General features: G+C 35.3%; 1 protein-coding gene across 1 annotated transcript in view; it reads right to left on the bottom strand.

Moving 5' to 3' along the window:
• Window positions 1-16,163, bottom strand: part of znrf1 (zinc and ring finger 1) — a 45,234-nt gene that overhangs the window by 10,044 nt on the left and 19,027 nt on the right. The window contains exon 2 of the mRNA XM_067380029.1: window positions 9,145-9,240. Coding sequence (XP_067236130.1) covers window positions 9,145-9,240 — 96 coding nt within the window. The remainder of the gene's footprint in view (window positions 1-9,144; window positions 9,241-16,163) is intronic.

Raw genomic sequence — 16,163 nt, 5'->3', positions numbered from 1 at the left:
AACACCTGTGATTGAGTGTGTTTCTGTGCGTGTAAAGGTGAAGAGTGTGGTAAATACTGACAGAAGGTTAGAGAATCATGACAGGATAATGGAGTTTGTGTGAATGCAGGATGTTGATTGGGGGTTAACCCACTTTCCCAGAATGCTTTAGGGTGAATCTCATACTACGGAGGCACAATAGGTTGAAAGATGTCACAAATTTGTTTGTGCTGTTTCCTCTTGAATGGTTTATTGGTATAACTACTACATATTTCTATTTCAGTTTAGTTAGATGTAATGGACATATACAGTGTTTATTAAATTAACTAGTATGGCCATAAATTGCCGAAAAAGCACTGTAGGGCACCTCAGGTGAAGAAGGGGAGATGGAGATCTATTGTTTTGTGTGCAGGGAGCAGGCAGACAGGACAAGAGATAGATTGCAGTTTAGAGAGGATGTGACAGAGGGTGAGAGAATGACACAGGATGGAAAGCAAGAAGAGGTGTGCTGGGAAAAAACAGGAGATGATGGCGGGAATGAATAGAGAACAGACGGCAGATATACGCTCCAAATACAAATCAGCTTAGCTCAATCAGGAGACCGGGACAGTTGTAACATGCTAAATTTCTTCAAAGTTAGGCTGAGATTGAAAACTTATATTATGTATAATTGTAAGTATTTATAGTGTGTTGTTTTGTGAAAATTATCATGAAAAATATTGTGAAAAAATAGAAATCTTTTGTAAAATTATGTCTTTACTGTCAATTTTGAGCTATTTAATGCATCCTTCTTTAAAAAAACAAAACAAAAATTTTTGTGTTACGATTGCCTTCAACCCCATCAACTGACTCTGAGATCTTTTATATGTAATTCAATATTATTATATTTCTCATTTTAAGTCTTATGGTACAAGTTACTTAAATGGTTACTTTTTACTTACAGTAACAGTTACTGTTTGCACATGTAAATGTTTCTTTTTTCAAAATATGTCAGGGATATGTCCTGTGAGTTATATAGGAACTATTCTAGATCCTCAAAAAAATCCTCAAGTGCTTGCACAATTTTCCAGACGCTGGCGGAGGCAAACCAAACACGCTCGTCTCCCCCACTCCCCACCCCCCAACATCCCTGGACGACAGCAGGACGCACACCCTCCTGCACTTGAGCTTGTTATCCTCTTAGGGCCGATGACTTCAGCAGCTCAGAGGAGCTGCACTAGTTTACAGGAATGGACAGGTGTGTGTGTGAGAGAGATCAGTCGTTAGGCCTTTTAGTTCAAGTTGTTGGTAATCATGTTCCCCATTCTTTCCGCTGGATAGCTGTCAATTTTTTGTCTAGGCTTTTCGGTTCGGTCCCTGATATGGTAACGCTATTACTTTGATAGCAGTTTTGTGTGTGAGAGTGTGTGTTTTACCCTCTGAAGGACCCATGTGAGCTGACCAGTGTGTCTTTTCCAAGCCAGGACTATGCATGATGATATTTTAATACCTGCTGTTAAATTTAGCTCTCAGATGGGGAGGGGGATGACAGAGAGTTTTTCAGAGGACAGAATAACATTTCTGCTACACAATTTTTTTCTTCATGGTCTCATCTATCTATCTATCTATCTATCTATCTATCTATCTATCTATCTATCTATCTATCTATCTATCTATCTATCTATCTATCTGTCTGTCTGTCTGTCTGTCTGTCTGTCTGTCTGTCTGTCTGTCTGTCTGTCTATCTATCGTGCGTCTGTCTATCTATCTATCGTGCGTCTGTCTGTCTATCTATCTATCTATCGTGCGTCTGTCTATCTATCTATCTATCTATCTATCTATCTATCTATCTATCTATCTATCGTGCATCTATCTATCTATCTATCTATCTATCTATCGTTTGTCTATCTATCTATCTATCTATCTATCTATCTATCTATCTATCTATCTATCTATCTATCTATCTATCTATCTATCTATCTATCTATCAAGATCCGTCCCTTGCAATTATCTATCGTTCGTCTATCTATCTATCTATCTATCTATCTATCTATCTATCTATCTATCTATCTATCTATCTATCTATCTATCTATCTATCTATCTATCTATCTATCTATCTATCTATCTATCTATCTATCTATCTATATCTATCTATCTATCTATCTATCTATCTATCTATCTATCTATCTATCTATCTATCTATCTATCTATCTATCTATCTATCTATCTATCTATCTATCTATCTATCTATCTATCTATCGTTTATCTATCTATCGTTTGTCTATCTATCTATCTATCTATCTATCTATCTATCTATCTATCTATCTATCTATCTATCTATCTATCTATCTATCTATCTATCTATCTATCTATCTATCTATCTATCTATCTATCTATCGTTCGTCTATCTATCTATCTATCTATCTATCTATCTATCTATCTATCTATCTATCTATCTATCTATCTATCGTTTATCTATCTATCGTTTATCTATCTATCGTTTATCTATCTATCTATCTATCGTTTGTCTATCTATCTATCTATCTATCTATCGTTTGTCTATCTATCTATCTATCGTTTGTCTATCTATCTATCTATCTATCTATCTATCTATCTATCTATCTATCTATCTATCTATCTATCTATCTATCTATCTATCTATCTATCTATCTATCTATCTATCTATCTATCTATCTATCTATCTATCTATCTATCTATCTATCTATCTATCTATCTATCTATCGTTTGTCTATCTATCTATCTATCGTTTGTCTATCTATCTATCTAGCTATCTATCTATGTTATCCATCTATCAAGATCCCTCCCTTGCAATTATCTATCTATCGTTCATCTGTCTGTCTATCTATCTATGGCCAATTTAAGTCTTACAGTACAAGTTACTTAAATGGTTACTTTTTAATCAGAGTAGCAGTTACTGTTTGCACATATAAATGTTTCTTTTATCTAAATATGTATGGGATATTCTTAAGCCTTAGTTCAATTAGGACATTTAAGTAGCTTTTATAAAAGTGCCTTAGAAAAAAACAGTACTAATGTGCATCTTGACACAAAGCAATGGCACTGACATATTTTAAGATATGTCCATGCAAGTTGCTTCCAGTTAAAACAGCAGAAACATTCATTTTAGTCTGAGACTAGCTTAAGCCTTGTCTGTGAAACTGAGGGTTAATGATTCAGTGAATTATAATTCTAATCTATCCCATAATGATAATGAAATAAATAATGTATATAATTTAAACAATACTGAAATGTCTAACTTAAGAGTTTTGCTTTAAACACATTATTCCTGACTTTTAATACTAAAAAAAAAAAATCCCTAAAAAATAAAGTATTACCACAGATACAACTATTCAGTAAGAATCATTGAACAAATCACCAAGGGAATCAGTCAAAATAATTAGTGAGCACTTATTTTGTGACTGCAAGTTCAGAAAAACTGAAAATCATGCTGAAAATAAAATTCTGCTGGTATAGGAAATACCCTCAACTCTAATACCAACATGTATTAGTTCAGGGTTAGTCCAATGTTATATCTAATATTAGTCCAGGGTTATTTCCCTTCCTGGTTCAATACAAACTGGGGTGGATTAGAGTTCACAGAGAAATGGAGGGCTGGCGGGCACAAACCATAGCGTCAAAAGGCGAGCAAAGTGTACATACTGCATTCACAGAGAGCGGGCTTTACAGTGAGCAGATCTGCTGACGTGTGACTGTCACTGGCTGCAGTTGACAATGGGACAGAGTGCATTGTGGGAAATAAGATTAGCTGCAGTGTGTTCTGGTGTGGTAATGTCACTAACTTGAACATGGTGAGGGTCAGTTAGTGACAAAACGATAAAATTAAGGATTAAATGTAAGGATGAACATGTAAGGAAAGCCAGTGTTCTTTCAGTTTACACATGGCATTAACCAGGGTTATTATTGTTAACTAAAACTAAAACCATAAAAACATTCATCATTACTTGGAATAAAAAAACACTGACTGAAAAAAAACAGTAAACATTTCATTTCAGCTAGTTGCCAAGACATTTCTCATTTTTGTTGAAGTACTAAAATACCAAAAACTAAATAGACTAAAAAATTATATCTAATTCCAAATATCAACAAAAACTATAATAGCATATTAATACTAAAATAACATTGGTATTAACATGCATAAACTGTAGGGTTGTCACTGTACCAATATTTCAGTAGTTGGTACCAAAACCAGAAAAATTGTGCAGTTCTTGGCACCAGTTTTGGTACCAGACCAAAACCTGTTGAATTAGGTTCTTTTAAAAAATATTATCCTGTTTGTCGAGTCAGTTGGTTAATGGTTATCACTATCAATCATTGCAGTTTCAGATTCAATCGCACATTTAAATACTGTTGTCAATCCAGAAACTTTACAGTGTATTAAACTTGTTTTCAGATTGTGAATGGGAAATAAACAGACAGCAAGAGGACAGCATCCCTTTATAATCACTAAGGCTGTCAATCTTTAGAGCAAGCTCACTGAATTCTGCACGAAAACTCTTAATTGTACAATGAATTTCTAATTTAGATCATGTTTACACTTTGCTGGTTATAAAAAAAAAAAAGGATTGGCAAGCTTGTTGCTTGAACAAAACCTTGTGTGGTGTTAAAGGATTAGTTCACTTTCAAATAAAATTTCCTGATAATTTACTCACCCAAGATGTTCATGTCTTTCTTTCTTCAGTCGAAAAGAAATTAAGGTTTTTGATGAAAACATTCCAGGATTATTCTCCTTATAGTGGTATCATCCTTTGTCTGGTATCATTTAAAGCCCTTTGAACTGTAATTTTGACCTTCAACCGTTTGGAGGCCATTGAAGTCCACTATAAGGAGAATAATCCTTATAGGATTATTAAATAATGGATTATTAAATAATGGAATATTTTCATCAAAAACCTTAATTTCTTTTCAACTGAAGAAAGAATGACATGAACATCTAGGATGACATGGGGGTGAGTAAATTATTAGGAAAATTGTATTTGAAAGTGAACTAATCCTTTAAGCAGATGGATTACCTACCTAAGCAGATGTGACTACCTTACTAACTTGCACCTCTGATAGGTCATTGTGTTCACAAGCTCAACAGATATGATTGGCTACAATGCTCAACGCTTATAAAAACATGCTGTAAATAGAAACCTTTGATGCTCAGAGAGCACTCAAACAAAAATGAACAAGAGCGTTAGAAAGCAGTGTCTATCAGCTGGTACCGAATATACCTGGTACTGCAGAAATGCTGGTATCGTCAACTTTTTTCTTTTAGTACCGACTGGTACTGGAATGTTTGACAACCCTAATACCCAGTATTAATTTACTTTTAAAGGCCGGGACACATCAACCCGAAGTCAAAGAACTATCGCGTCAACGAGAGCCGACGGTCACGTAGCACGTCAGTTCTGTGCCTGCGTGAGATGAAATGCCTTTCCAAACCAGCAGGTGGCAGTAGCTGAACAGCCATTCAGAATGATCAGATGGCCCGACAGACCGACGAGCTCCGACACCGATTCAACATTTCGAATCGCCCGAAAAAAAGTAGACGAGGACCAACTTCAGCCGACGGTGCGGAACACACTGAGAAAACTTAGTCGGCCACCGAACAAAAACTGCCCGACAGCCGACCGTCGGCTTGATGTGTTCCTGCCTTAAAGGATATAATATGGCTACATGATTTATCGCGATAAAATTGCACGCGATATGTCAAAGGCTGCGATTATTTAATGTGTGGCTTGTCAGAGCTTTACGGCTCTGTGATCAGTAGTAAATGCTTCTCCATCTGAAAGCCAGAGGGCGCTCTTGTGCAGAAACTCTAAATATGCCCTGCAGCAGAAGAAGATAACACACATGTTATTAAAAATGTTATTAAATGTTGTCTTTTGTTGGACAAGATGTTAATAAATGCTTCTCGTTTCTGAAAAGAAGTAAGTGACTCAATACATTATAAGTGACTCAAACTCGCAGTGCTTTCAGATGGATTAGCATTTGGAGCCATACTTCATTGACAAGCTGCGCATAAAAAAGTAATCACAGCCTTTGCGATTTCATAATCGCGTTTAAGCGATAATCGCGTTCAAGTTCAATGTTATTTTTCATATCGTGCAATATATCATGCAGCCCTAGGAGATAACTGTCTATTTAAGCAGATATATTTGTCTATATTCGTTATTCAAAAAGGGAAGGCGAAACTGAGACTGCATGTATACAATCCATAAACAAAGCAGCGCTTGCTTACTGTTTTGAATATCAATCATGCTGAACATGTGACCACTCCACTCATGTTATAATGAAAAAATTTGTGCATTCGAGTGCTCAGGTAACACCTTCTGTCTGTTCTGTCATGACTTATTTGCGTGCTTTCATAACTTTTGTTTATATTTTCGTGAACTGACTCATTTGCTGTACTGAACAGTAGGGGTGTCATGAGATCTCGCGAGACTAAACTGTGATGAGATTTCTCTTTGAAGCGAAAAGTAGTCTCGTGATGTTGCCATGACAGACTGTGAGGATGATTAGGAAAGAATATGCCACCGCTACGTATACATTACGCCTCCACTGTCGTTTTGCTTTGTATTTAAATAAAAAACATTTAATTCAGTTGGATAACGGTCGCCGCAGCTCCATATTTACAGAGTATGCGCGATCGCTGAAAGTGAAAGTAAACAAGCGCGCATTCAAACGCGATTTCAATACCCCGCATTTTGAAAGCGGCTCCCTGATGAATACAGATATCTCTCAATATGAAAGCTATTTTAGGCTGGGCAGTGTAGTTGTAACCATCTCTTAGCTCTGTATCAAAGAAAACTTGGTCTTATTTGCACTTTGAATATTGAGAGAGTGCGATTATGGTTGCACTTAATGTGAAGTGTTACCATAAAAACGAATAACAGTTTTCTCTTAATCTTATTAAGCACAAACAATAAAGTTTCATTTGTTAACATTAGTTAATGCATTGTGAACTATCATGAACTAACAATGAATGACTATTTTTATCAACTAACATAAACAAAGATTAATAAATACTGTAGCAAAGATATTGCTCATTGTTAGTTGATGTTGGTTAATACATTAATGTTAATAAATGAGACCTTATTGTAAAGTGTTACCATTTTTATTTATACTGTTTTTATTTCTATGATCAGTTAGTGGAAAGGAGTTCAGTTAGGAGGTCAAAAGTTGTAGAAGCTCATAAATCATATGCAGTAAAGTCTGAAGAGACTGAAATCATACAGAAGAGAAGTCAGTTGAGTTAGTGGCAAAACCTTTTACAGTGCTTGAGTATTGTTGTCTTTTACTGCATATGATAATTCATACTAAGAAAGTAGAACTGAAATGACATTGATTACAAGATGATTAGTTAAAACATTTCAAATACACCTGCAGACTACTTTTTCTAGTCACGTATTTCGCCATCTTGTCTCATCTCGTGAGATATCTGTTTCGTCACACCCCTACTGAACAGCCAATCAGAGTTCTCTCTCTCTCCGACGGCCCAACGGCCCGAAAAAAAGCAGACGAAGACCAACTTCAGAGAAAACTTAGTCGGCCGACGCACTAAAACTGCCCAACGGCTGACTGTCGGCTTGGTGTGTTCTGGGCTTAAAGGTGCATGTCAGTTCAAAACCTTTGTTTTTGCTCAATTAATTATTGACAAAATGATTAACTGAAAGGCATTAAATGAATATATTAAAAATGAATGTTTTTGTGAAGAAAGATGATGTCACACCGGAAACAATCAGATGCATCACTGCTGGTCACCTTTAGCTCAAGCTGAGCTGGACAGCTGTCCCTCAGTCAGGTAGCTGTCAGTCAGACGTCAATCCAACCCAACACAGCTGTTACAAGCAGAGACTACGCATGTCATCGGGTCACTACATCTGTGTCATGTGTGCCACCTTCCTGCAAAGCTGCACTTGACAGACTGATCCAAAAGCTCACCGAATCAATAGTGAGCTAGTGTTGCTTGTCAATGTATTGCCATTACTTCTTCTTAAAATTAATTATTTAAAAAGTAATTTAAGATTGTTAAACATAACATACAAGTTATTAAATATATATATTATATTATAAAATATAAAAAATAACATGAAATGTATGTTATGTATGTAATCTAAACTACTTTTATATAAGACAAAAGGTTGAAATGAATTAATAGCTTAAATAATATAATATAATTGATTTGTTAAATAAGATTGAAAAAATATAGTAAATACATACAGTATATTGCTATATATATATATATATATGTATATGTATATGTATATATATATATATATATATATATATATATATATATATATATATGTATATGTATATGTATATATAGTCCATTTGAACATGAGGCTCAGTTTTAAATTAATTAACCAAAAACATAAAAGATAAAATGTAATCAAAGTTGACCTCATTCCTAATAAAAATTGCTGGTTTAATTGAGCACAATTCATCAAAGTATCTTTATTCTTCATTATTCAAAAGAAAAAAAAGTTCATGTAATCTTAAAAAAAAAAAAAACCTCCTCTGCCTCTGAAACAATCTTTTGTTTAATGTAACCATGGGAAAAATAATATGAATATTTAATAATATAGCCTAACATTTAACTTTTGCATGATTGATGAAAGAATTTAATGAAAACCCAATGGGAAAAAAATCAAATATTTCCCTATTTATTTCACTAAAATGTTTCTGTTTAACTCAGATATCTATCATGTTACAAAACTTGTGATGCAAATTAAAATAACATGAGCAGTAGTATCAAACATGGCTGGAATAAAAATCTATAGAGGAATATTAAAAAAAAAAAAAAAAAAAAAAAAGGCTGTAATTTGACAGCCTACAGATTACTTGAAACTGCAAATGCGAGTGATGGAGGAGGAAAAAGACAAAGCAAAGGGAGGAAAAATGGATGACAAATGTCATATACAGTAGTAACCTTGATTTCCCACGGCAAAACAGAAAGAGAGAGAGAGACCGACCTAGATTAATGGGTCATTCACAGTTCACAGACTCTGAATGGAATCACAGACAAGAATGAAATGGAGAACGAAAGGATAAACTGATAGAGTGACACACAAAAAAGGAGGTGAGTAGTGGAGGAGATGGTTATCGAGATTAGAGAAGCAGTAAAATGCGCAGGAACACAAGGGGGTGTGTCTTACCATTGTAGGAGAGGCGGGGCTTGCTCAGACACATGATGAAGTGAACCTCCATCTCATTGGATGCCACTGATTTGGAGCAGACAGGACACTTAAATCCTGGAGAGGAAAGAGGAAACAGCATCGTTAGAACTCTTGAACCGTCAAGAAGCCGTCGAATCAGCTGTGACAGTGATGCAGCAGTCTGATGACTGCCAATGCCATAATCCTGCGCAACATGTTGTGTTCCTTTCGGCCTGCTGCAAATGTATTAGCTCGGCTGTTAGTCACTTTGTTGACACAAAGCTTTTTTAACTCAAACTTACACTTTATAAACACATATATCAATGTCACTTGTTTACCGATCTCATTATGACATCGGCAGCTGCAGAAGGCTCATGTTAGGCTGGTATCGGCAAACAAACATTCAGTTTTCTTTGCCTGGGATTAGTTTCACATGCCTTACCTATGTTCCAGACTAACATATGAGAGCACTGCCGTCATATAAGCATCGGTACTGCCACTTCTATATTTGAATCTACAGCGTACTCTCACTTTTTCTTTCGTACCGTCACTTCTCACATGTCATCGGTAGTCTGAACGCCCCGCCCTGCCCCGCCCCTGGAACGTGATTTTAACCCTCAGGAGTACGGGCACTTTTTTTTCCCCACTACGAACACTGCATATACTATCGCTCAAACGTTTGTGGGTTGGAAAGATTTTTTAATGTTTTTGATAGAAGAAATATAGTAAAAAATACAGTAAAATACAGTAAAACATTGTTAAAATATAAAATAATTAAATAACCCCCCCCCCCTTTGAAATTTTTTTTGTAACATGATAATTTTGTTTACTGTCACTTTAATGCATCCTTGATGAATAAAAGTATTAATTTCCTTAAAAAAAAAAAAAAAAACGTATCCAAACATGAATGGCAGTGTATTTTTAAAAATAAAATGAAAAAAGGATATTAATTTTCACATTTTCTACATATATAACAGTAGCCAGGTTTCCATTACAGATTTGCACAAAACTTTTCTAAATGTCAATAAAAAACCTATTAGAGCTGCACAACGATTAATCGTGATTAATCGTTTGCAAAATAAAAGTCTGTGTTTACGTAATATATGTGTATGTTCTGTATATAATAATTATGTATATATAAATACATGCACATACATGTATAAATTTAAGAAATATATACATGTATAAATAAATATACATATTTATATATATTTCATATTACATGTAAATATAAATATTTTATATATAAATATATTTTTTTCTTAAATTTATACATGTATGTGCATGTATTTATATATACATAATTATTATACACAGAACACACATATATATTACGTAACAGACTTTTATTTTGCAAACGATTAATCGCGATTAATCGTTGTGCAGCCCTTAAAAACTATTGGGAAATGATGGTGTTTCCATTAACTGAAGTTATACGACTAAAATGTCAATTTTTTTCTTTTTCTTTTTTCAGGTTTTTTTATTAATTATAAACACAAATAAGAGTGTAAACAGTGACAAGCATAGAAAAATATAGTGTGTTAAATATAATTTTCCAAAGTCATTCCAAAAATCATGGCAATGGACATTAGTAGGTTTAAGTATATTGCAGCCACCGCACTAGCCATTATTTTTAATCGTAGGCATGTTATCCAAGCATTAATGGTAAGGAAAGCTCCTTATACTTGTGAGCAGCCACGCATGAGGTGTTTTTGGGTGTTTCTCCCTCCAATCTGCTTCGAGGTCTTGATAAATTGTAGCATTTCTTTTGTTTTTGTCTTTTATGAGTTTAATTAACGACTTGTAAATGCGAAAAAACTGTTTCCATTGCAGTTTTGCGAAATATTGCTTTTTCAAATTGCCTGAAAAACCACCTCATGTGAGCATTTTTGCAAAATTGCCATTTCCATTGGCCGTATTTTCAATTCGCAATTTTATTTTGCTTTTTATTTTTATTTGAGCATTACGTGATGGAAAAATGTAACCTAAATGTACAAATACTGGAAATGAGTATTGCGCAATGAAATATTCAACAGCGCCCAATGGCGATAAATTAATAAATATCGGCTGATATGTCCAAGCCATAAAGTCCTTTTATTTATATTATATTCAAAAATATTCACATTTTCCTTCAAATGTATGTTTTGTATTGCAATGTCTATACAGTTTAGAATTATATACTGTATATACTATATTCATTGTTAATATACTGCTTTAATAGTATAAAATAATCCAGAAAATGGCAGCAAAAAGCATGGATCATTTTTGTAGTCACATGAAATGTAACTTTTTAGACATTGTCTGAAGCCCTGACCAGTACATTACCGCAACACTAGCATCAAATCAGCAACCGAAGGGAGCTTCCGCTAACATCCTGTCCCTCTGACACCAACCGAAGGCCCAGAGGGGAAGATAGAAAGAGAGAGCCATTCACACATTGAATCCCGTCCCACTGAGCCGGGTTGTGTCCTTCATAAACACAGACGCAGCGGCAGGTCATTGAGGCTCTGTTTGGCATCGCACATCCCACCGTGAAGCCCATAGGCCTTGTTTTGCACAGACAGCAAAGCCTACTGGTCTTTTCGCAGGATTCGTGTCAACGTTTCCCAAGGCATTGAACTCTAGGGTGAGAAGTGGCTAGCTAAAGTGTAGTTCCTTACCAGACTTTGACGAACGATTTCACATTCACAAACTATGTGAAACCTTGCCAAGTCAGCATGGCTTATATAAAGCAGGCTGGTGAGTTTGGGTGCTTTCATTGGAGAAGGTGCAGGTGTGGTTTTGAAACTGTACTGTACATGAGTGCCTGACCTTGCAGGAAAGTTTCAAAACTGTACAACTCCATGGTGGATACTACAAGTTGCTTGTGTACGGCTTGAGTACTGAAGAGGAAGCCGTTCCACAATTGCCTGGAGGATGGATTTTCAGAAGTTGTAAACATAAGGGAAAGACCTGATTGGATTTCCGCAGAGAGAATCTCTCTGTGTTCATGATGTGGAACCTTGGTTGGAGAGGGGCATTGTAAAATCTAATTAATGGAAGTTTTACACCATTTCAGTGCTTATGTTGATAATTATTTAGAGTGAAGACAGGTTGTTTGCCCTGTGGGAGCAGCCTGAAACATAAGCTGCAAAAGATCTCTGGCTAATTTTGCTGATATTTCTCTTTTAAATAAGGTAGAAATAAGCCATAACATTAAAGAAAAATAGTTCATTCAAATATAAAAAAAAATTCTGTTTTTAATTATTCAAGCTTGTTTTGATAAAGTCTTGGAAGCATCAGTACTGAAAAGCACAAATCAAAAAGTAATGATTTGCATGTTTATGCAAATGTTTATGAAGATATGGAGTTACATTATATTATAATTTCCAGTTTGGGTGCAAATGTTCTTTTTGTAAAGAAAAAAATAGTAAAAATATAAATAAATGTACACTACAGTTTAAAAGTTTGGAATCAGTATGCTTTAAAGAACTTAATATTTTAATATTTTATTCAGCAAGGATACATTAAATTAATAAAATATAAATACTGTTCTTTTGCACTTTACATTCATCAAAGAATCCTGAATTTTTTTTATCAAGTTTCCACCAAAAAATTGAGCAGTACAACTGAATTCAACATTGATAATTATAATTTTATGAACATAAAAAAAAAACATAAATAGGTAACACTTTACAATAAGGTTTAACATTACTTAACTAGTTTAGTTAACATGAACTAAGAATTAACAATACTTGTAAAGCATTTATTAATCTTAGTTAATGTTAATTTCAGCATTTACTAATAATGTATTTGTTAACATTAGTTAATGCACTGTGAACTAACATGAACAATCAATGAACGGCTGGATTTTATCAACATTAACAAAGATTAATAAATACTGTAACAAATGTATTGCTCATTGTCAGTTAATACATTAACTATAAAATAAGACCTTATTGTAAAGTGATACCAAAAAAATCTTACCGACCCCAAAATGTCTTCAAAAGTGTATACTCTTGTGTTAAACAGAAAGAAAAACCAGCAAATGAGTTTGGAACGACATAAGGGTGAGTAAAAGATGGCACAATTTTCATTTTTTGGGTGAACTTCTGTGAAAGAAAGCAGGTGCAGACAATCTAATGAACAAAAGGAGCCATGCCAGAAAAAACAGTGAGACAAAGAATAAGAATCCAAACACAGCCAAAATGCAGAGTCAGTAAAATACGGCACAAAGTAAATGTAGGGACGGAGACAGTCCCATCTGTTAATATAACCCAGGTTCGAGACTCTCCGCCCCTGACTCTAGAGTGCGCCTTCGCTTAGCGCACACCCCAACCTCTAAATCCCACCCAGAACCCATGATGATGCCTGACCCAGTTTTCCCTAGGCTGCTATTTTCAGGCATTCCTTGGGGACAGATGGAGAAAGAGAGATGGAAAGAAGACTGAAGTGGAAAACGGAGGTGTGGAAATCTCTGACAGGGATGTCCCTTCTCCTATGCGGTGTGATTCACTGAAACAAAGCTACTAAAGGGGGGCGACGGGGTTCCATCTGTCAACACACAGAATTCGAGTCGCACATGCGAGAGAGGCCAACTGTCTCCACTACCGCAAGTATCACATAGCACCAAAAATATCAACAGCAGCTCACCGCAGCAACAAACAGACCAGATGTCTTTCATGCCAAACCGGCCGTAATGACAATGAGCTTATGAGATCAAGTCATTAGACTTATTAAACTTATTTGTAAATTACCTCAGCTGACCTTGTCCAAGTGGATTGTTGCTTCATCTCTGAGAGCAACAATGGTTTTGCTTTTCATGTCAAAAATCTTTGTCATTTCAAAACTGTATGACTTTCTTGTGGAGCACGAAACTATTGAAATGAAATTGCTGCTTTTCATGTAATAGATATGTAATAGCAATGTATTAGCAATGTAATAGCAATGTAATAGCGATGAATGGGGACTGAAGCGTTCAAGCTACAAAAAGGATGCAAAGCAAGTGGTCCATTAAAGCATTAGTTCACTTCTGAATGAATTTTTTTTGATAATTTACTCACCCCCATGTTATCCAAAATGTTCATGTCTTTCTGTTGAAAAGAAATTAAGGTTTTTGAGGACTTTTCTCCATATAGGTGACTTCAGTGGGGTTCACTGGGTGGAAGGTCCAAATTGCAATTTCAGTGCATCTTCAAAGGACTCTACGCGATCCCAGACAAGGAATATGGGTCTTGTTTAGTGAAACGATTGGTCATTTTTTAAAAAAAATATAAATGTATATACTATTTAACTACAAATACTTATCTTGCACTGCTCTGCGATGTGCCACGCATTACGTTGAAAGGTCACGCGTGACGTAGGCGGAAGTACCACGGTAGGGAGAAAAACTTCATCTAATTTTCTCTCCCAACATCAAAATCATCCAGTATCATTGTTTTTAACTTTTTTTTGTAAAGGGCTTTTGGCTTAATCTTTGCACGTTCGCTTTGTAGACACTGGATTGGTAATTCCGCCTATGTCATCGAAGATCTGCAGATCGCACAGCATTGCAAGATGAGCATTTGTGGTTAAAAAGTATATAAATTCGTATTTTTTTTTAAATGGAATCAATTCAATGGAAAGGATTCCGGGAGAGAAGACAATGCTGAATAAAGTCATAGTTTTAGCTATTTTTGGTATTTTCGATGCTTCAAAAACTTCTAACTGATGTCACATGGACTACTTTGATTATGTTTTTATAACCTTTCTGGACATGGACAGTATACCGTACAAACACTTTCAAAGGAGGGACAGAAAGCTCTCGGACTAAATCTAAAATATCTTAAACTGTGTTCCGAAGATGAACGGAGGTTTTTACGGGTTTGGAACGACATGAGGTTGAGTCATTAATGACATAATTTTCATTTTTGGGTGAACTAACCCTTTAAGTGCAGCAGAATTGTTTTTGTAACCTTGGTCAGATCTGTGCCTTGCCACAATTCTGTCTCTGAGCTCTTCAGGCAGTTCCTTTGACCTCATGATTCTCATTTGCTCTGACATGCACTGTGAGCTGTAAGGTCTTATATAGACAGGTGTGTGGCTTTCCTAATCAAGTCCAATCAGTATAATCAAACACAGCTGGACTCAAATGAAGGTGTAGAACCATCTCAAGGATGATCAGAAGAAATGGACAGCACCTGAGTTAAATATATGAGTGTCACAGCAAAGGGTCTGAATACTTAGGACCATGTGATATCTCAGTTTTTCTTTTTTAATAAATCTGCAAAAATGTCAACAATTCTGTGTTTTTCTGTCAATATGGGGTGCTGTGTGTACATTAATGAGAAAAAAATGAACTTAAATTATTTTAGCAAATGGCTGCAATATAACAAAGAGTGAAAAATTTAAGGGGGTCTGAATACTTTCCGTACCCACTGTATGTCTATTTTTCAGGTAATAATTGCTTTGTGTGATAAACAGACCAAAACTGAAGTAATTTTTCCCTGATAATCTTCCAGTGAGCTGTTAACATACTGAGACTGATTCATTGAGTCTGTATATTGAAGAATAGAATTGAAGATTTTCAGTGACAGTTTTTTGTTGTCGTTGTTCCTCAGCTATCACATGACTTTAGAAGATTTAGAAAATTTTGTTTAAAATATAGTGCACAAATCATGGAATACTTTTATGGTACATTAGCATCGTGTTTAAAGCTAAAAAAAAAGTGACTTGGACATTCTGCAAATTTTGGTTGAATAATTGTGGGTAAATAATGATTATCACTTAAAATATAAAGTTCAGATGCTAGGCAGCATGGCTTGAACATTTGTAAACAGTGTTGGGGCTCTGATGAGGGGAAGAGTCTGTAAAAAGGAAGAGAGTGATGGGCCCCTCAGTCAGTGAAATCCTAAAGGCTGCTGGGAAGACCAGCTGCTTGCTCTCACAGTGCGTGGCTTAATTAGACACTCTATTGGTCTTAATGAGTTCTGGCTCAAGCCTGGACATTAATGGGAGACTGAACGTTTGGAACTTTTTGTCTGTTTGTGGGTTAATTGCCA

The sequence above is a fragment of the Chanodichthys erythropterus genome, chromosome 24 (genome assembly GCF_024489055.1).
Source record: "Chanodichthys erythropterus isolate Z2021 chromosome 24, ASM2448905v1, whole genome shotgun sequence".
NCBI lineage: Eukaryota > Metazoa > Chordata > Actinopteri > Cypriniformes > Xenocyprididae > Chanodichthys > Chanodichthys erythropterus.
Note: the sequence above shows the minus strand (reverse complement) of the source record. Positions and strands in the feature narration are given on the sequence as shown.